Source organism: Aythya fuligula, chromosome 16 (assembly GCF_009819795.1).
Source record: "Aythya fuligula isolate bAytFul2 chromosome 16, bAytFul2.pri, whole genome shotgun sequence".
In the NCBI taxonomy this organism is placed as follows: Eukaryota; Metazoa; Chordata; class Aves; order Anseriformes; family Anatidae; genus Aythya; species Aythya fuligula.
This window is the reverse complement of record NC_045574.1, coordinates 6,796,195-6,817,838: the sequence shown is the minus strand read 5'-3', so window position 1 is coordinate 6,817,838 and position 21,644 is coordinate 6,796,195. Positions and strand designations below refer to the sequence as shown.

At 39.4% G+C, this 21,644-nt stretch overlaps 1 protein-coding gene across 3 annotated transcripts in view; it reads right to left on the bottom strand.

The window, feature by feature from the left end:
* PHF20 (PHD finger protein 20) overlaps nucleotides 1-21,644 on the bottom strand; it is a 69,468-nt gene that overhangs the window by 46,770 nt on the left and 1,054 nt on the right. For 2 of the 3 annotated variants that reach the window (XM_032198121.1, XM_032198124.1), the window contains exons 2-8: nucleotides 20,351-20,397; nucleotides 18,875-18,922; nucleotides 15,959-16,013; nucleotides 9,346-9,460; nucleotides 2,924-3,095; nucleotides 2,660-2,744; nucleotides 2,067-2,146 (exon numbers count right to left, since the gene is read on the bottom strand). In XM_032198121.1, the coding sequence (XP_032054012.1) occupies nucleotides 2,067-2,146; nucleotides 2,660-2,744; nucleotides 2,924-3,095; nucleotides 9,346-9,428 (420 nt within the window). In that variant the 5' untranslated portion in view covers nucleotides 9,429-9,460; nucleotides 15,959-16,013; nucleotides 18,875-18,922; nucleotides 20,351-20,397. Of the gene's footprint in view, nucleotides 1-2,066; nucleotides 2,147-2,659; nucleotides 2,745-2,923; nucleotides 3,096-9,345; nucleotides 9,461-14,209; nucleotides 14,338-15,958; nucleotides 16,014-18,874; nucleotides 18,923-20,350; nucleotides 20,398-21,644 lie in introns of all 3 variants that reach the window. The other variant, XM_032198122.1, reaches the window with a different exon arrangement.

Here is a 21,644-nt window from a genome sequence, read left to right as displayed (position 1 = left end):
TTAGCTCAGTTTTACTGAATTCTTAAAAGCTGTCTGTCCTTGCATAAATACTATCGCTCTGTGCAAGTTATAAGTATTTCACTATCGCTGTTCAATGGAACATGTTACTCCCTCTTCAGAGGGAATTAAAGAAACAAAAGGTAGTCATTATAAAAAAGAAGGCCAGTTCGTGCTACTTCCTTCAGAAACCAGGTGGGCTTTTTTTGTTTGTTTAAAAACAAGACATGAGCTCCTCGCATCTTCATGGCTACAGCCTTTCCCTCTGTAGAAAGAGACCACCCCATTCCACCGGCAGCATGCTGCTGCATTAGTGCTGCATCTGAATCCACACCTCAAGGAACTTACATTCACAACTGAGTCCTGAGCTCTCCAGCAGATCAACTGTTTAAGGACTTTATTAGAGCTCTGTTTACACGATCAGAAGTAAATCTTTTTATGCTTTGTTACGCTAAAGGACAGAACAAAATGTTCTGGTATAACTTCTCTCTCAAGTTAAAAGAAAGCTTCCCAGCCAGTGGTTAAAAGAAGCAAACTTATTCCTTGCAAAACCTATCTACAGCCATATAGAAACACAAGAAACCACCTACAGGAGATAAGAGACAAAATATTTTGTCCTTTTTATGAAGAATCTCTCTTCAGATCATTCATCTTCATGTATTTAAGGTTAAATATGGCAGAAATATTTCTCATGGCCATGAAGGTAGTTCCCTTGTGAGTATGAGTCAACCCTGAATCAGGCATAATTATTAGCATTTGAAAGCCTAAAGAGCACTTTGTAGCAAGTCTGAAATATTTTTTCCCAGTCTGGCAGATATACAAATCAACAGACCAAGGAACAGAATCACAGAATTATGTAGGTTGGAAAACACCTCTAAAATCATTTATCTAGCATCGCCAAGTCTACCACTAAACCACGTCCCTAGGCACCACATCTACACATCTTTTAAATACCATCAGGGATGGTGACTCGATGACATCCCTGGGCAGCCTGTTCCAATGCTTCACAACCCTTTCAGTGAAGATGTTTTTCCTAATATCCAACACCTAAACCTCCCCCGGTGCACCTTAAGGCCATTTTCTTTCATCCTATTGCTTGTTGCCTGGGAGAACAGACAGACCCTCATGTCGCCAAAGCAGCAGCATCTCTCTTCAGAGCAGTGATAGATTTAAATTCTGCTTATTAATAGTTCATTATTGGAATCTGCACTTAGGGTTTGTGTTGAGGGAGAGATTCAATTTCTTTGTTCAAACTTGAGAGCCCCAAAAAAACAAAAGGAAATGGCATGACTAAAAACACAGGCTACAACTACACCACAGAAACGTGTGGCAGGATCACAGAACCATTTTTTTGATACAGGTTATTCTGAGGTAGGCACTTAGAAGTTTTAACTTAGTTAAACAGGATCAGAATTTGTCACCCTTTCCTACAAAGTATCCACATGAAAACTGAATAGAAACAACTTCTTTCTTCTCACCATGAGCAGGACAAGATCGTTAAAATAGCCCACTAATACTTTCCATTGCTAGCTGAAGGTTGAACCCACAGAACAGAGCAAGTGAAGGGATAGTAGAACAGCCAAGCCTCAGAACAAGAATGTGGTTAGGAAAAACATCTTTTGAAAGCTGTGAATGAAAGACTACTCAACAGCTTCCTTAAAGGTCCCAAGATAATCTAGTAGTTACTCTGGGAATAAATAATCTCCCTTCACTTCAAAGTTCCCATCCCTTGGGAAAGTATATATAATCACAAAAGTCATCTCAAACTGTGTTCCAGTATCCCGCCACTAGTTTTAATATGTAAATTCTTAATCTCCCAAGGATTTTTAGACAAATTTTTGTCTAGAGACTGACTTCTTTAGTTCAAGAAGCGTATTCATGAGAACATGAGCCCGAGAGTTTGTAGAACATGCCATGAAGATCTGCATACCCTTTCCAGTTTAATGGATTTCATTTCAAATGCGCTGTATTTTAGCAATAGAGAAGTTTCATTCATTTCATACTTTATAGTTCAAACCTAGTTACTTGCACCAACTGTTTTAGAATATTAGAATGAACACACAACTTACCTGATCTTTGGAAAAAGCTTTGACATGAATGTTTTTGACAGTCTGAACTACACCATCATAAAATTTCACTGTGTATGTACCTAAAATTTGAAAACAAAGCAGACAGTATTAAAGATCAGAAGTTATTTAACAGAGTATCTACTAACAGCTCCAATAATGAAGCAGGATAATTTTTTCTCCTTGATCTTACAAGGTACAGTCAATGGAAAGAAAGCACAGCACAAAAACAAGTCTATACTAATTGATACTCAAAAAGAAGCATGACTATGCTTGTAAGTCTCTTTGTAAAGAGTTTCTACAGCTATGACATCAGTTTTACTGTAATTACACACACCCCTTAGACTATAAGTTTAGGAAGAAACAACTTTCTCCAAATATATACTTAAAGCAATCACTGACTAGATAACCCAGAAGGTTCTTTGTTCATAAGAAGGACAAAAGGCTACAGTAAGAGTTGATGACAGATTAAGATACGTAATTAAAAAAAAGTCCCAGTTGTGTTCTGTTTCTGTACTCTCTCCTCTGAACCAAAAAGGCACATAACTATAAATGTACTACTAAAAAGCATGACAAAAACATAAGTGAGTCCTTACCATCTTTGTTAACTGAAGTAACTTTGGCTGGATAGAAGCGACAGTCAGACCAGCATGCCAACACCTGATCATTTATATGAAAACCCTACAAGACAGTATTTAAAAGTGTTTTCATCTTAGAAATACAGAAATATACACCTTTATTAAAACATCAGAACAATTAGCTTTCCAGTATTTAAAATAAGCCCTAAAGCTTATACAGCAGGCAATGAAACAACAGCGCATTGGTTTCACATTCTCAAATATCCTTTATTTTCTACTTACTGCACACCCTTCTTCCTCATGTAATCCTTCTTTTCTTAACTGTATTTTCTCTAAGGGACGCAAATAAGGACTGTCCCAACAAAACCATTCATCATATCTATGGTTCCAGCGTTTGAAATGGATAAGCACTTTTCCTTCTTCATAATCAATTTCTTCAATATGAGCTGGATACCTGGACAGAACAGAGATTAAAATATTTCAGTTAAGAACAAACATGTCCCATATGCTTACTCTAACTACAGCGTAAACATCACATGCAGATTGCTTTCTGCATGATCAAAAGCAAAATAAATGAAGACTGCTTGAGCAGGTGTGGTGGGGATCCATGTTACTGTACCTAACAACCTTTAGTTTCTAAGTTCTCAGTATTATTTCACTTATTGCTTGTATAAGCAGTAAAAATGCTACAGATGACTTGGAGCTCAGTACAGAATGAATCCCACAACTGAACAACATAAAAGCAAACACTGGTTACAGAAAAAAGACAACTGAGGAGTTTCTAGTCTGGGGTGGAAAACATAGCTAGAAATCAATAAGTCAAGAAAGCCTTCCCCATACCTAGAAATTTTACATGTACACAAAATTGATAGATTCAGCTCCCTCTTAACAACATCTGAAGGTCAATACAGTAACTTCTTCCAGAGATACCCATCAACACGTGTCATAAATTGCCTCTTCAGTTTAACTGTGTAAGTCTAATGTAGACACTACACCCAATTTAAGTTCTGGGTTCTTAAAGTTAAATTCCATTTTCAAAGTCCTAGGAATTTCAAGCAAGGCTCTTGGTATACTGAAAGCACAAGAACCAGCGAGAGGGCGCACAATGATTTCTAATCAGGAAGACCTCAAACTATGCATTTCTTTAATTGCATTGGTAATTTGCAACTTAAATACACATTTCAGAATCACAGCACATTTCACTATCCCAACTGAAGATAACATCCCAAATATTGAAATTTTCCCTCTGCAGTAATAGCACCAGGAGAAAACCTTTACTCGTCAATGTTTTTATTTCAGATAACTGAAAACAAGACCCCACTAAATTCTGGAACAAAGGCCTAAAGGAAAACAAAAACAAAAAACCCTCAAACCCAGAAGTACTCTTTACCTAATAAATCACAATTATAGATCACACTTAAGAAGACAGAATAAGGGGTAGGAGCATAAAGAAGTGGCATTTCAAAAGGATTAAGCTTAACACTAAAAATAAAACTAAAAAAGAATGAATTGAGACTTAAAATACAATACAGAGTATTATTTTACAATCCCATACGGACCAAAAGAAGGGTTACCTACAACTTAAATACTTCAGCAGATATGAGATGTTCGTAACTTCTTCAAAGAGAGCTACAAATACTCCACACCAGAGACTTGCACTGCAGCCACAACCTAAGGCCCTGCCTAAAACCACATACCTCACCTCAAGCTTTGCCATTACTCTGTTCCTGTATATTATCAGAACACATGCAGCAAAGGCTATGGAGGAGAAAGAAAACAGGATAGGAGATACTTAGGGTAGGGATACCTTTACCCCTTCCTTCCTAGGAAGTAACTTCCCTTTTCTGGTGATGGCTAAGAGATATCACATTTACAGAATCACAGAATCATCTAGGTTGGAAGAGACCTCCAAGATCACCTGGTCCAACCTCTGACCTAACGCTAACAGTCCTCCACTAAACCATATCCCTAAGCTCTACATCTAAACGTCTTCTAAAGACCTCCAGGGATGGTGACTCCACCACTTCCCTGGGCAGCCCGTTCCAGTGCCTCACAACCCTTCTGGTAAAGAAGTTCTTCCTAACATCCAACCTAAACCTCCCCTGGTGCAACTTTAGCCCATTCCCCCTCATCCTGTCACCAGGCCCGTGGGAGAACAGACCAACCCCCACCTTGCTACAACCTCCTTTAAGGTACCTGTAGAGAGCAATAAGGTCACCCCTGAGCCTCCTCTTCTCCAGGCTGAACAATCCCAGCTCCCTCAGCCGCTCCTCGTAGGACTTGTTCTCCAGGCCCCTCACCAGCTTCGTCGCCCTTCTCTGCACCCGCTCAAGCACCTCGATGTCCTTCTTGTAGCGAGGGGCCCAAAACTGAACACTGCATTCGAGGTGCAGCCTCACCAGAGCTGAGTACAGGGGGACAATCACCTCCCTAGCCCTGCTGGCCACACAGCTTCTTATGCAATCCAGGATGCTGTTGGCCTTCTTGGCCACCTGAGCACACTGCTGGCTCATATTCAGCTGACTATCCACCAATGCTCCCTGGTCCTTCTCTGCCTGGCAGCTCTCCAACCACTCATCTCCCAGCCTGTAGCTCTGCTTGGGGTTATTGCGCCCCAGGTGCAGGACCCGGCACTTGGCCTTGTTGAACTTGATACAGTTGGCCTCAGCCCATCGGTCCAGATAAACCCAGAACTGCTCAGGTTGATAAGGAAGGAAGATTCAAAGTCCTTCCACATACAAGAAAGTTCTATTAAAGGTAGCTTTCTCTTGTATATCTCAGCAACTACAAAACACTCAGTAGATGTAACTACAAAAAGCATTACCCAGTTCCCTGCATAGTACAGCAAAAATGAAGACAGGAATTTCCAGGTCCTCTCAATGAGAGACCAGCAAAAGGAAGTTCTTGCCTGAAGCTCATCCAGATCCTCAAAGATAAAGAGGGATACTGATAAAGAATGATCAAGAACAGACTTAAACTAATGATCTGTTCTACAAAGACATCCATCTCTGATAAACCCACGCAGCCACTAGTTTTCTCCTGCAGGAGAGAGACATGCCCACGTGACAGGACTCAATGAACTATACAGTCCAAGACTATTCCCTTCTTCATACAGGGAAAGGAAGAACAGGATCCTTCACCACAAGAACCACCACCTGGGAACTGTGCACCAGTACCATACGCACCTATTCCATCTCGCCTTCTAAAGACCCCCTGATAGTGGGGGAGACCCTGATCTATCAACAATAGCAGCAAAAACATACTTGACAGTAAGCCTCAATTTTTAGCCTGGCTGAGAGCCAGTGTGGGTGAACTGTAGTTCCTGGGTAACACACAGGGAAGGCTGAACATCTTCCCTTTTTGAAGCAACCACCATCAGTGAACAACATTCAGTGCTCAACTGGAACACGGGATCTATTAGAAGCTCTGCTACATCTAGCTAGAAACTTCAACGGCCCTCCCCAACACAACTTTTTTTTCAGCTACGAAGCACCATGGCACTGCCTTGTGCCTGGAAACTTTAAAGTGAAGAAGAAAGTTCACAGGTTCTCAACAGCTCTGAGCACTACACATGGACACTACAAGCTTCCTTCCTCCAGCATTTATCCCCTAGCTTTCAAAGTGTTGTGCCTCCTGAAGTCCACACAGATATACACAGAAGTGGTAGAAGCAATACAGCACATGCTTTTTATGAACGTTGTAGGGATATCCAAAAAGCCTGTGAACTTACCATGAGACAGACGTAACTTAAGAAACTTGTTTAATCAGGAAAACACACTATGGAAAGATACACAAAGTGAAAAGCCAACAGCTGAAGTCTGGATTACAAGGCATGAAAAGATCAGACTGCCAGGTGTCCAGGTATGGGCCGTCCTCTCCCAAACCACAAAGGAAGCATGGCTCCCTGGGCTTTCAGAGCAACTAACTGATTTGGGGCAAGAAATTAGTTAGAGACTGATTTGAGTATTTACCCAACAACCTGTGAAAAACAAGCTGCAATCAGACAACTTCCTATGATTTATCAGGAGACTAAAACAGATGGCCTTCCAGATCAATTCAAAAGGAACCGTGAGCTTGTATCTTTCAAGGTCTTATGCCTAATGAGCTAGCTAAACAGAAAGCAAGGGAAAACCACCAAGAATCACAAACTATGGGAATAAGTTTTGATAAGAACACCCAAGCAACACTCAAAATCTCAAAACAGCGTAACTCTTTATCAGACAGGGATTAGCAGTGACTGGCAACTTCAGACTACAGCTGTCAGAGCACAGCAAACAATATGAAAATAAGTTTCTTGTACAGACAAGTGTAAAGCCCTCCCCTTTTCTTTGTAGGAGTATTTGGAAATTTAAAATCACAGTGCTGACTAGAAGTACTTCCCCTCTCTCAGCACTGGAATAATTTGTATCCCTTTCCTTGGAATAATTTGTATCCCTTTCCTTTCCTATATACTTAGTTGCAAGTGCTGTAACACCCCTTTTTTCTTGGAGCTAGGAAAAGAGGAGCTTACTGTAGTCAAGACAACACTAAGAAGAACAGAAATGTCTATGAGGACAACAGCTATGAGCTTCCATCCTTTCAGTAGTAGAACAAAGTTCTGACAGCATGTACAATTAAACAATCTTTACCATAACAGGGCAGTAAAATTATCCTAGGAAGAGTAATCTTGATCTCAATACTCAAGAACCTCAACTAGAATCAAAAGTTTCATTATAACCATTATAACAGCTCAGCCAAGTCTTTAAAATAAGACAAGCACCAAAGTACTCACTCTATTCTCTGGAGTTCAAGCCTAGAAGGTTACCCAGACAACCAACATCAGGAATTTCAGCACACATTCAATACACTATGATCATTAAGATACACCAAAGCAACCTTTGAGATGCGATCTGACACAACATTCACTTCGCAGCCTGGCAAGGAGCAGCTGTTACACTGACTCCTCTGCTGGCATGTGCAAACTTTTTCTATTCAATAGGGCTGGGAGGCTGGCATCATAACCAAACACCGTGGAAGTCCTGAACTAGCATTCCAGGGCAAGAGTTGCTGCCATGAAAGGCAGGTAAATGAGGCTCTGATATGAAACACTTCCCAAAGCACTACTGCAATTTGAGAAGTGATACCAGCCCACTAACTGACTAGTGTGTTTGGTATTGAGCACAGAAATCAAAGGCAGCCCTCTGTTCAAAGAGGAGACCTCTGCCTATGTTTAAATACCAAGATAGCAACAAAACAAAAAGCTTGGACCTCTGAAGATCTAGAAGAGATAGCATCTGGAAACAGAAAGTTTTATATCCACATAAAAGGAGTGCATTGTAGCCATATCAGAGAGTGGTCCTGTTCATGCAGGAGCAGGTGAAAGTACAATATGAAAATAGTCTGCTGTCCTCTACATTCCATACCTTCTATGAAAGAGATTGGACAGGTATCCCCAGTCTGTCGCTGCTAATGCTGCTAAGAGAAAATAAGCCCTCAGTTTTTAAAGGTTTTGGTTCATAACCCCTTAATACAGAAATATATGGAGATTACCAGTCAAGGAAACGTGGACGTCGTGACCCAGGTTTCCAAAACTCAGCAAGCAAAGAAAAAAAATCAAAACTAAGTTGCAGAACATGCAGAACATGCAGGTCAATTAAAATTAAGAGCTTTTAAAAAGTAAGTGTTTGGTTTTGGACACTTAGTATATACAAAATTCCAATTTAAGTCAAGGGATACGTGGAAAGTAGTGGGTGTTGAATTCTATCCCAGCCTGCCAGGTTTTCCCATGTAAGCGCTACATACTCATACTCTGAGCCACTGTTGTTCTCCAAACACATCAGATAGGTAGTTACTAATCAGAATTTTTAGTCTTACTCAAATGTGATCTATACTCAACTGTACCTCTAGTAAGCCTACACTACAGGCTAAGAAACCTTTTTTGTAGGCTTGACAATTACTTCTCGCATAAACAAAGCTCAAGAATACAAAAGATACATGCAGATTCAGGCTGAAGCCTTACCTATGCAACTCTCACTCACACAGGAAAGGCAACAAAATATAACTTAATATTTGCGCTTCACGTTCTTTCCATAAAGAGCTACATTTAACATTACCTAAACAGAAGGTTTGAAGTTGGCTCAAACTTAACCTAAATTGGCTCAGTTACCCCATGTTAATTTTTAGGGCTTTTTCCCCTCCTGCTGCAGTTGCTAAGTCTTCTTCCTCACAACTCGAGTCTGCAAGACAAGCTCTATAGCATTCCAAACTTAATAGCATTTCCCCATCCAGTTCATTAATTTGGTGGCTGACCACCCTCGGGCTATAACAATTTCAGACTTTAAATCCTACAACTTCTTAACAGCAATGGGAAAGAAAGCACTGAGGAAATACCTTGGGTACTCTATACTTCAAAGGATTTATCTCTTCACAATGACTACTCTGTGTATAGCACAGAGTAAAAACGTGAATTGCAGAGTACCAGTCTGAAGCCCTGCTAGGTCTGTGTAGTCCTATTTCCCAGACATACAGCACTAGTACACGTTTTAAAAGGCCAGCACAACAGATCAGCACGTATTGCCCATTTTAAGCACTGGTATATAAACTGCTAGAAATTAACTACTTTCCTAAAAACAAACGACCAGGACTCTAAATACGGTATCAATATAAAATGTTTAATATATTAAAGACTTAGAGTTAATATAATATGAATGTTTTTAAAAATATACCAGTTTTTTAATCTGTCACGGGCTTCCAACTGGGCTCCCACCTCAAAGTTGATCCCTCTTCTATTCGGAGGATGTTTTGTCATTTTGTAAAATCAACACTGCTGATTTTATTCCCCTGAAAAATGCAATTAAATATCAATCACTAATCAAGACACATACAAAATAAACTTATGCACCATAACCCCCAAAAGCTAGATGTTAAGGGACCCTGGTATTTCTTGTTCACAGGAACTAGTGGGGACAATTACCTCTTAAACAGGAGTTCCCAAGCGATAGTGTGCAGAATCATTCAAGAAACGTGTTCAAAAGGATAGCTACCAGACAAGGAAAGATTGAAGCTCAACCTTTGTCTGTCAGTCAATTAAGAACTCTGCAACCCAATGTTTATTCAAGACTGAGAGAGAAGTTTCATATTATTTCCCCCCTCCCCTTCCTGGTTTTAAGGAAAACAAGGAATCCAGTAAATAGGAAGCGGGCAAAAACATACGTAGTAACAATCTTTCAAAATCTATGTTAGTAAAACACTCTCAAATGCTATGTTACCTCATCACTACAAATGCAGGAGTTTAAAGAATCACGCAGATACTTTAACCAACTTTAGAAACTGCCTAAACTGTTACCGTATTTGTGTTTTCTTCCCTCTTCTCCACCATTTTAACCAGAAAATAAAAAGTCTCTTAACACATCCAACAGATAAACATTTTAAGAAATCTTGCCAAAGGTACATTTTGTATAAAGCCTGATCAGAAGCTACTTCTCCCGAATTTTTGTCAGTCACTTCCCACAATTATAAGATACAAATTATGAATCCATTCCTGTAGTCTTTAAGTTCACAAGACCCAAAAATTGGAGTATGCTTTATAGCCTACAGTAAGAAGCCATTACAGAATATCACAGAATGGTTTGGGTTCGAAGGAGCCTTAAAGCCCACCCAGCCCCAACCCTTGCCATGGGCAGGGGTCCCTACCCCCAGTCCAGACCACCCCTGGCCCCATCCAGCCCTGCCTTGGGCACTGCCAGGGATGGGGCAGCCACAGCTGCTCTGGGCAACCTGGACCAGGGGCCTCACCACCCTCAGAGGGAAGAATCTCCTCCTGTATCTTGAGGATTCAAAGAAAGGTGCATAAAATGGATGCAAACTAAATTTAAAAAAACAAAAACAAACAACAACAAAAAAAAAACCTGTCATGCTGCAAGAATGAGTAGACATGCACAGGCAACTGAAGTAAGCAGTAGCACTTTCTTTCACAGAATAGATTAACAGCAATGGCATCTGCTGAGCTGCACCTCTAAGAAGATTAACATTATTTTATGAAAAACTACTCAAAGTTCAAACATGGTTTGGAAACCAAAAATCTTTAAGAAAGTCATAAAGCTTCTATTGCAGAGAAAAGCTATTCCACTGACATACTTTGTATACCAGGCCATTTGCTATGGGAGGGCCATATAGGCACCCCCACAACCTCAAGCAACACAAGCACATTACAAAGAAACTGCTCTACCACAAGATTACCTGTTTTCTTCCTCTGTAGCACAGCTTTATACCTACTTTCTCTACTATTAAAACAGCATGCAAAGGTATGGGGAAAAAATCAAACTGCTATTGGCAGAGTGCTCAATTCACTACACAGTGATTCATTGACACTACCTGCAAGGTATTTCAGCCACCTAGGAACTGAGAATCATTTCAAGTTACTTTTCTTGAGTATCTGATAAACAGCTGACTAGCTCAGCATGGCTCTGAATCAGTCCAGGAACCAGAGCCAGTGTTGGCTTACATGGCTAGACATTTGGGGGTGTGGGTGTTACCTTCCAGCTCCGTAGCTTTTAATTAGAAAAGGGGAGGCGAAAGGAAATCAAAGAAAACTGGGGGGTTACATTCTGAAGAAAAAACACTAAGAATTTAAAAAAAAAAATCCCACCAACAACTAATGCTATTCTGAAAATCTAAGAAGTAACTGAAAATTTATTTTTTCTTTTTTAAACAGCTTATCCACCTGCACCTCAAACGGAACATCCTCTACTTCCTCCACAGATCTACATCAATGAAATATCACTTTCTGGCATTAGCAACAGAATTCGATGCCTCCCAACACAAAGTAGACACACGTGTTGCTTAATGCTTGTAACACAGGAGAAGTTGGGGCTGCAAGTTGACTCTTGTCCAAGTAAACTTGCTTTCCATCTCACTGATAGGGACACGCAAAGACCAAGTACTCCTAAATGCCACAAGTACACTAATGAAGCTCTACAGGAGACCCCCCTTCAGGAAAAGCTGCAAGGCATTCCAGCTCGCCTGCAAGAGGAGCATACCAGCCTCGCTACTTCAGTAGCAGTATCTTGTACAATAGGGCTTCTACACATAAATGTCAGCAACTTTGTCAAGGAAGGTCTTCAGCTTTCAGTTAAATATCAAAATAAAAAGAATTAAAGAGCGTCACAACAAGAGGGAAATCTGAAAAAACAGCAGAAGTCATTTAATTTTACTCAGAGGGGCTGCAGGTCCTCTAAAACTGAACTTTCCTCCTCACATCTGGTCAGCTGAACATCACTATTTGTTAGAGCACACACTTACTACCCCTCACCGCCTCAGCCAAGCCTGTTACAAGGCAACCGATCAGGAAGTTGAACAAGAGCAGAAAATTTAGGGAAAAAACCACCCACATCACCACCCCTTCCCCACGTTCTTCCTTCTTCTCCCCTTCTGCATCATGAAATTTCGGCTCCTTCGGGTTCTCGCATCCCTCTGATCCTGTTATCTCAATCCAGCAGTCCCTATGCTCACATGCCCTGCAAACCAGGCTGTCTTCTTCATCTGCAGCTCGTTTCAGGAACCGCTTCCTCCAGCAGATACATACTTGGCAGAACATTACACAACACAGCTAAGTTAGTAGAGGAGCTCAACAGTCCTACGCTTAAATGTACAGCCCTAAAGAAAGACTGAAAGCAGATGATAAAACTTTTACTGGGAGCCATCACATAGCTCTTTGTGAACAGGGCCATCGGGCAAACCCAAAGCCCTCCACGTTGCACAGCATGACCTTGACCTCCTGGAGTACCTCGCTCAGAGAGACAACACTGAGCACAGTGTTTTTCCTCTGCTTCATATCTTAGATTCTCTGTCCAATCCTGCAATAACTACCTAAAAAACTTTAAACTATACCAGAACAGATTATTAAAAACAACTCCAGACAGTCTCTAGCAGAAAATTAATTTATACTGACTTGGCAACTAAAACAAGACATGGGCAGGCCTTTCACTTTGGTAACTCCGGGAATCCATCTTCCTCAAGTGCTCGAGACCACAAGAAAAGCAAGCGGTGGTTACTACATCTACCCCCAAAGCTGAAAGGCTTTTCTTTAAAACTTCTTATTCCACTATGAAAATCAGGAGCATTTCAGAAACCGTTACTCTAGAACTTAGACAAGTTGCTAGTTTCAACAGAACGCATTTCCAAATCTGTGTGAGTAGAAGCACATATTTCTGGTGTTTAGAAGAGAGATCCTTACCTTCCCTGTACAAGTCAGGGTGAAGCAATTTAGATTTAAAAGACTATTCAAATACTTACAGGTACCACTTAGAAAGGTACATTTATATGTAAGGACAATGCAGAGAAGAATACACTTAAATTAATAGAACCCTTTGGGAATCATGATTTTTTTTTGTCTTTCAGAACAAGTCTTCTGCTCCACTAAAGAAGTCCTGCATACTCTCAGCTGTAGCATTTCCTACTCTCTTCAGTTTTAAGCTCCCATGAGTGCTTAGCCCCAAATCTGGAGCATCAGTAAGTTTTGAAAGAAGGTTCCTCTAGAAATCGAACAATTGTTTCATATTGTCATGTAAAAAGTAACTGAGCAGTTATGGCAGAGTCACTAATACCAGCCTCTTATTCTCTCTCTGAAAACTGCAGAATCACTGCAGTCTTTTCCAAAACCTCAGCTACCTTTGCAAACAATGTCTTCCAAATCACTCGTGACTATGACTGAAACATTCCCTACAATCACACCAAAACAAAACCCTGCCTTTAAACCACTTCCACTTCTAAACTGAGTACTACTTCAGCATTTCATCAGCAGCTTAGAAGGCAAATTCGCTCCCACAATTCAGCCTTATTGTCTTTGTACTTTAACTGTGCCAAACCAGGGATCTCCCTCTACCCTCCTAGCAGAGCCCAATTCACAAAAAACAAGGAACTTGATGAATAACCATAGTTCTCTGGCTTCATAAAAAGAACGTGGTTAGCTTTGGCAGATTGCATTAAAAAAATAATACTTAAACACTTAATACAAAACAGTATTAAGTTTTATTTGGAGTGTTAAGCTTGCTGTCCAATTCCAGTAGGCATTCTACATTACTGGTGGTTCCATAGGACTACAGAAAAGAGGAGGCAGGGTAGGTAGAAAAGGTATCAAAAGGTATCAAAAAGCACTTGAGAAACTGGGGAGTGAAAGGAACCAGCAAGAGGTTGTCCTGTGTTCTCTGGAGATGCACTACAAGCATAACTCAAAGCTGGACTTCTAAACCTAGCCCCAAGATTTGAAATATAGGTCCTATACAAGCAACAGAAAACCCAAATGTATTTTGCTTCCTTTACATACAGCAGTATAAGCAGTTTCTATGCTAAGACAGGATAAGAGTGGATTCCACAAAGCGTAAGCTGACTCTGCCATTCACTCCAGCGCTAGACAGCATAACAACACTGCTAGCACATTCTGAAACTGCCAAGGACCAAGTCCAACCACATTTTGCATATAAGGTTTTTACTGCTCAGCAATAATTACTTTTGACCTCTTATTTATACCATCTGCATACATCACACCAGCCCTTGCATCTTGCATCAGTGGTAAAACAATGAAAGCCTCACCCAGTTCACCCCCTACAATATGCATGCCCCCATCAGGGATGGTCAATCCAGAGAAGTCCATGGTCCCCACCACAATCGAAGACCTTGCAAGTGGATGACCACAGCCATGCTGTGCTGAAACCACAAACCTGCAGATGAGAAAAGGTAATGGCCGTATCAGACTGCAAGACAGTACTTACAGACACCATTTACACTATACAATACCAATGGCATCTTATGGAGACTGAGTGTAAGAATCTCACTAACATTTAACCACCACTTTTGAGAACTATTTTGGCACTGACTGGGGAGGCTGATTACAACAGACTTTTTTTTTTTTTTTTGCCTGTGCCATGCCTAATAAGTTTTGCCTACAGCTCCAGTGCTACTGTAAAGTATGCCTCACTGTATTTTATCCTACACTTAAAAAACAGTTCCTGTACCAGGTATTAATCTAAGGAATCCTCTGGTCCTGCTTCATATTTTGTTTGTACACACCATTTCACAGCAAGATGAGAAAGTTTCAGGACAAAACCATAAGTTACAGGAGAGATGCTTACCACTGTTTTTTTCAAACACAGTGCTGCAGATGTTCGATCAAGTTCTTTTTTAGTTTCTTCTGTTCTTTTAATGCAATAGGAGCAAAAACAGGAAAAAATCTGAACTAAACGTGAAGACTATTAGACACTGCAACAAATTCCCAAGAACACTAACATCTCAATTTTTCTACCCCAAAGACACTCCAAACAAGACACCGAACTACAAGTAGTTGTACTGAGGTACACCTTGCAGTATTTTCACCTAGATCTTAACAAATACTTACTTCTTGCTTTAGAAGTTTGCCAGACTCAATCAACAACACAGGAAATAAACTGCAACACAACACCTAAACTGGATCCTGAACTGACACGTGCTACTTCTGTAAGAGTAATACTGTATAGCGAACTCCTTAACACTGCAAACATTCACTCAAAGCATAAAACTTAGTATTTTATTTCAGACATACTTCTAGTTTACAAATGTAGACTAACAAACTGACACCAGTAGAAAACCTATGTTTACCCTCTTCTACACAGAGAAGCCAAGATTTCCTTGAAGTACTCAGTGACAAAAGTGAAGGGGTGTTAGCAAACAAACTACCCTTCCTGGGTCAAGATCCTCATGTTCTCCCTAAGACAGCGAGAATGCCATTTTCATCCTATCAACAGTATCACATACAACTATGCTGCTGATTCGAATTGGTGATGAGACCAACGTGGAACCAGATATTATGAACACAGGCACCTCAAAAAAAAAGAGGAAAACATTTTATTCTGTAATGAAGCCTATTTAGATTACCAAGTGCAATTAAAGAAATAAGTACTCAATACTGAAAAGAGTGTTTTTCAGTCATTTTTATCTCCCATTTAACTATTTTTTATTATTTTATTTTTTTTCTCCTTGTAACACACTAATGATAAAAGAAACACACGCACACTGAACAAGCAAAAAGATTTTGGAAAAGGGTTTAAGCCACATGAAATAGAGCAAATTTTTCCTAAATAAAACAAACTACATTTAAGAAGAACTACTTTAACCAAACTGCTGTTTTTTCCTTCATCTGAAAGCCTGCAATGCCTGTTTTAAGAGTACCAGAGTTAGATTTATAGGAATATGATCAACAGTGCCTTTGCAAGAATTAAGAAAAACATGAATTTAAAACAAAACTGTAAAAGATTAAAGAAAGAGAAGCTACATTTAAGAAAATTGGAAATCCATTATTATACTCACCAAGAAGAAACACGTTGCTTATTTGGCCACGAACATTCCAAACACTGCTGTACAACTATAGAAAATGAAAAAAATACTCATGAATTCTGAGACAAACAGTACTTCAGAGTTCAAAAAAAATACTTCCTCTACAGAGAATCATACAGTATTACCTCTGGAATATCAATTTAATCTAAAAATACTACAATACAGAGGGTCACCAGGCTGCTGTGATCCAAATTACAGATGAACTATAAGGTCCTTAAAGACATTCTACTCCCCTCTCCCCCCAAGTATCCTGATCAAATTTCTCCATCATTTATCCTTCACGAACTAGAAGCCACCAGTAACTTCACTGTCATTGCTTCTTTCTGCACCAGGTATTTCAGAATAACTCCATACAGTAAGCGAGTAGACAGTATATAAAACTTTGTATGTGCAACTAACTTAACATTTAAGCTGCATATGTTTGAATAAATTATTAACAATTTAAACCTACCATGTAGTCAGAACTGCACTTAAAGAAAATTACAGGATACCTTCACTTTTATCATGCACACTGAGAATGTATAGCCCTAGACAAAACACCAGGCTAAACGTCCAGCAGAGAGGATCACAATCTGTGCTCACCATCTCTTCCAAAAGACTGCTAAATACAAAACAAGTTCCTACTGGTGGTTTTCTTCCTTTTATCTCATTTACAAAAAAATTTAAGTGCCACTTTTCCAGCTAATCACTATTTGGCAGGTAAGATTTTAAAACAAGCGTACCTGAAGCATTCAGAGACTTGAGTACAACTACTCTACCCCAAACCCCTCTTTTCTTCCCATGAGTTCAATGACAACTACTACTGAGAGAAGCCCAGAAATGTCACTGTACCAATTATATTCTTATTGCCCAAACTTTCTTTAACTCTGAGGATGGAAGCTTAAAAAAAGCTTCAATTCCGAGATGTCCAAATATGAGAAGCAGCCCACAAACAAAGCCAAGACTGCCAGATCTGAGTCAAAGGGTCAACATGCCTGAGCACTCTCAATTTGGAAGCACATCAAAATTCTTTTACCAAATAATTACAGCAAACTGGGATTCATAAAAGTCATTATGTCTGATGTAATACAATTTATACTCATACTGGTGGATTTCTGCTGCAAAACTTTGTTTCTTAGAATTTCTTAAGAAGTGATCTTTTAGTACGGGTAATTTGAAAAACAATCAAAATCCTATCCGCAATAAAAGCCTTCAACTAGTTCAAATAACATACTATATATAATAAGCATGGCTTTTCAGATATAGCATAAAACTTGTGTTTTCTTAGTATTTCAGGTGTGTGTGTATATATATATACACATATATATATATGTGTATACATATATATATATATAAATATATGTATATATATGTGTGTGTGTGTATATACACACACAAAAACAATTATTTAGAAGAAATTTTGACTACTACTTCAAAAAAGAAGCCTAAAAAAAATCAAGGGAAAAAAAAAGACTGATGTGAAACAATTCTGTCATTGAATAAATCTAGCAACTTAAGATTCTTAAAATCTCTCTGATTTTAGATCTTAGTTAAGAAAAATTAAGTTCAGTGTGAAGGATATTTTAAGGTGTAAATTAATCTATCAAACAGCAAGAACTCTCTCCCAAGTTCAAATGTTTAAAAACTAAAAGACCTGCAGACTGCTCAAGCAAGCTGAATCATTTCTTATGAAAAACTTCTCTAAATCATTACAAAGTTCATCACATCAATCCATGCTGCAATGAGCATGCCACGCATGTATAGCTAAGTAAACAAACTCAAGCTAAGATGACCAAATGCAGTCCTCTTCCTTTAACAGACATCCACTGTTGAATAAATTACATCCATCACATGGCATAGGGATGTGCATTTTGGTCATGTGCAAAGTAAACAAAGAGATTCTCCAAGAACATTTTCTTCACCTACAAATCTTCTCCAAGTCAATATTTGCAAAGCTTCTCCAAAGAGCAAGAGTTCGGTAGAAACAAGCTACAGCAACCTGAATTGTTCTAATTTAGTCTGCAGATTGGACACCTCAACACAATTTCTCCTGTTTATCTACCCGAGGTTGCATAACACCACTTCATGATGCTAAATGCACTGAGTATATAACCATCTCCAAGAAAATATTTTTGCCCTGCCTAATGGCTAATTATGGGCTTACAGAGCCTTTGTCAATCAAGAAAGGAATATGAAAGAAGTAGACCATTTCTTATTCCCATTCTATACTCCCTCAAAAGCAACAGAAAAACAACCACAACACACAAAGTTCCCTGTGCATCCTTCAGATCCCTGGAAAAGGTGCCAACTGTTTGCCTAGTTTCCTTGAGATGCAGATGAGGAAAGGAACAACACTTGGGCTCAAAAACTCATGTGGCAAACTCGTTATTGTGCAAAGACAGCAGATTTCTTCTTAAAAAGAATATACTTTAAAAAAAAAAAAACTAACAGCAGGGCTAAAGGACGTGACTTCAATTTGCCTATGCATTTTCTGCTTGCTTACATGACCTCCAGTACTGAGTCCAATACTATTTCATACTCTGAGGGAAACAGTTGCCAACTTTTAAGTGCTAAGGTGGCATTGAAGTATTAGCATCTACATCACTTCTAAAACCACCATCTTCGTATTCAAGAAGAATCCACATTTAAGAGAGAAAATACTTAAGGTGGTACTTACAACTGAAGGTAGTAAATTGACCAACTCCTTATTTGTGACCTGATGTCCAGCCCCTGGCTTTGAGGTCACTCTGGGTGTTCCAGTGATATCCTATATATTTACAGGTTATTGTTGAACCTAAGATTTTTCTTATCAGTGAGCATCAACATGTATTGCAGCTATCAGAGTAAGAGGCAACAACTGGAAGTGGATGGAATAAAAAGAAAAACACAGAAATGATCTGGTAACAGTACCTGCAGCAGCAACTGGACCTGGACTTCTGCTTCTTTGAAGAAGTCAACCTAAAAAGAATTCATAAAAAAAAGAAACATTTTCCACTGAATCTACACCACCTGCAACACCAACCACTGAAAATCCTTTAGGCCACTTTTACAACAAGCCAGTACTCAGTGTTCTGATACTTAGACATGGCAGTCCTGGTTTCATTATTTTCAAGTAGTCTGCTTCTTCACTGGGCAGGACCAAACCTACCCTCCCTGTTAAAGAACAGGATATATTCATCACAGCCAATGAAAGTGAAACTGCAAGTTACACTGGCTTGAGATTTGATGAAGCAAACTACATTTTCATTCACAGTAATACATTATGGACACGTATCTGTGTATGTGTCACACTATAAGGAAGATGCAACTTCACAGCTTTATTACAAGAAAAAAGGAAAGAGGTGCTCTTAAAGGCTGCTTGTAGACTCATCCCCCAGCTCAGAGATGAAAGGGCATCAGGGAAAAAAAAAAAAGTCAGTGCATGTTTTCGCAATACCAGTAACAGCAATACTGAGAAGAAGGAGCTGTAACCTAGGCAGAGGACCTATATAAAAACAGGGGATCGTGTCATGCAGAAGCCATTAGCAACTTTCAGTAGAGTCAAGCAGCAACTCAAGCCTGGTACTTTTTGTAAGCTCTGCTACATTACTGAAGCTTTTTAGGTTTCAGATTTAAAACTAAAGGAAACCCTAACTCAAGCCCTATCAATGGCACTGCCATTCGTGTCCTAAAAACGTTCAATTTTAAAGCTGGAACACAAGACATTCAAGGTAGTGCCTTCACTAAAACATGCAGAACTAGAGGATATTCTCCATTTCTCTGGTAGAGAAGTTCTGAGTATAAATAGCAAAAGAATAAACCTGATTTTAAACTAGTATATTAACCTCAACAACAAGACTAGAAAGGCTCTTCCATACTAACTTCATACTAAAAAAAAAAACAAAAACATAACAGAACAAAACCCAACCCACTAACCAGTGGCTTCCCACCCCCCAAAAAAAACATGGTACATAGAGATACAGACTGACACAGGTACATTTCTTTCCAACCTATTTCAGAAACCTACCTTAAACAGAGTTCACGAAAAGACTAGTTAGCTTGCAGCTGGCTAAATCCAGACAAGGCTTGCCGAAAGTTCTCAAACCCAGTGAAACCACACAAAGGCATGTCAAGAAATTAGCAAGCAGTCTCAAAAAGCTGTAAATACTACATTCTAACCGGCGTTATTTTCTGTCACACACATCAATAAGCACTGGACATGCTATGCACCTGCACTTACAAGATCACTTAAACATGGTGCTTGCACACACACAAAAAAAACACTTTCATAAGAACAATGCCTTAAAATGCACCGGACCCAACAGTTTTTTGAACAACAGATGTCATATAGCTACTGGCATTTTGACCGTAAAAACAAACTGAAAGGTGTAAGTTACTATTTCTTACCTGAAAACAGTCTTTTCCTACAGGAGGCACAAGAAGTCAACAAAAACCTGTAAGCAAGCAAGGGAGGAAACTTTGAAGATGATAAGGAATAAATAATTAAAAAAAAAAAAAAAGAACGGACGTGTTACGAACACTTCACAAGACTTCTCAATGTGATGTGCCACTATGTGCAAGGTATCTGCAATTATTCTTAAAAAGAAAAAACAACAACAAAACCTTCTACATCTACACAATTAGGCAACCATCAAGAATGCAGTTTTAATACTGAGGCAAGCACTTATGGGGCTCAACAGTAAATCCTCCCCCTGTGTATATTCTTTAGCTCAGCTCACATCTGCACAGGACAGTGCCATATGGGCAGCAAGAGAAGACAAGTGGCAGCAGCGCAGCAACAGTGGCAGCTTCTGTCAAGGTTTGACAGATTACAGCCACAGACAATACTGAGCTGCCAGCAACACAGATATACATAAAAGATGCAGTGACAGAGAATTTAATATCCCCTACAATTAAATTAGGGATTGCACCCTCCTTCCCTGGCCAAGGGGGAGAATTTAGGTCAATATCATGGCTTAGGTTAACCAGGAACCATAAGAGCAAGAAAAAGAGCTTCAGAGAACTTATCCAATTAAAGGTAAGAATTAATTATATGCTTCTTACATTTCAATCAAGGCAGCACTGTTATGAGCAGCTACTATTCTAGCCTCATTCCCAACTTGACCTTAATTAGGTACTCTGGATTACAGGCAAGCAGATTTTACTCTCAGGCTGCTCAAGTAAAATATTATTTCCGTTCAGGACACACCAACAAAGTTATCAGTAGAATGTAAACTGAACTCTCCCATAAACTGGCTTAGGTCAAACAATCAGTATTTACCTAAACCACCTTCAATTCCTGAACTACTAGAAGTCACATGAAAAAAAATAGAGAATTGCACTACAAACGATCTCTGCTACAAGTCTTCTCATTGAGCTTTTTTTGGAGACTGGTCCTTGCTCGTAGTAGGAAGTTAAACAAGTCCACGCCAAAAGCATTTCTCTTGTACAGATGCTCAGTTACAAGCTCCTGTACAGAAACCTACATAAGGTTACTTCAAGTTATCAGCATTGTTTTTAACAAGTTACATTTCATTTGACTACGCTATACAATACCAAATTCTGTACACTGTAAAAATCAGTTGATTTCATCCAGTTTGGACTCCTGGACACTCAAACATCCCTCCTTGTCTATGTCCAAGTGTTTATGCCAGAAGCAACAGCACGGGATCACAGCAACGTTTGAGATACGAGCAGGATA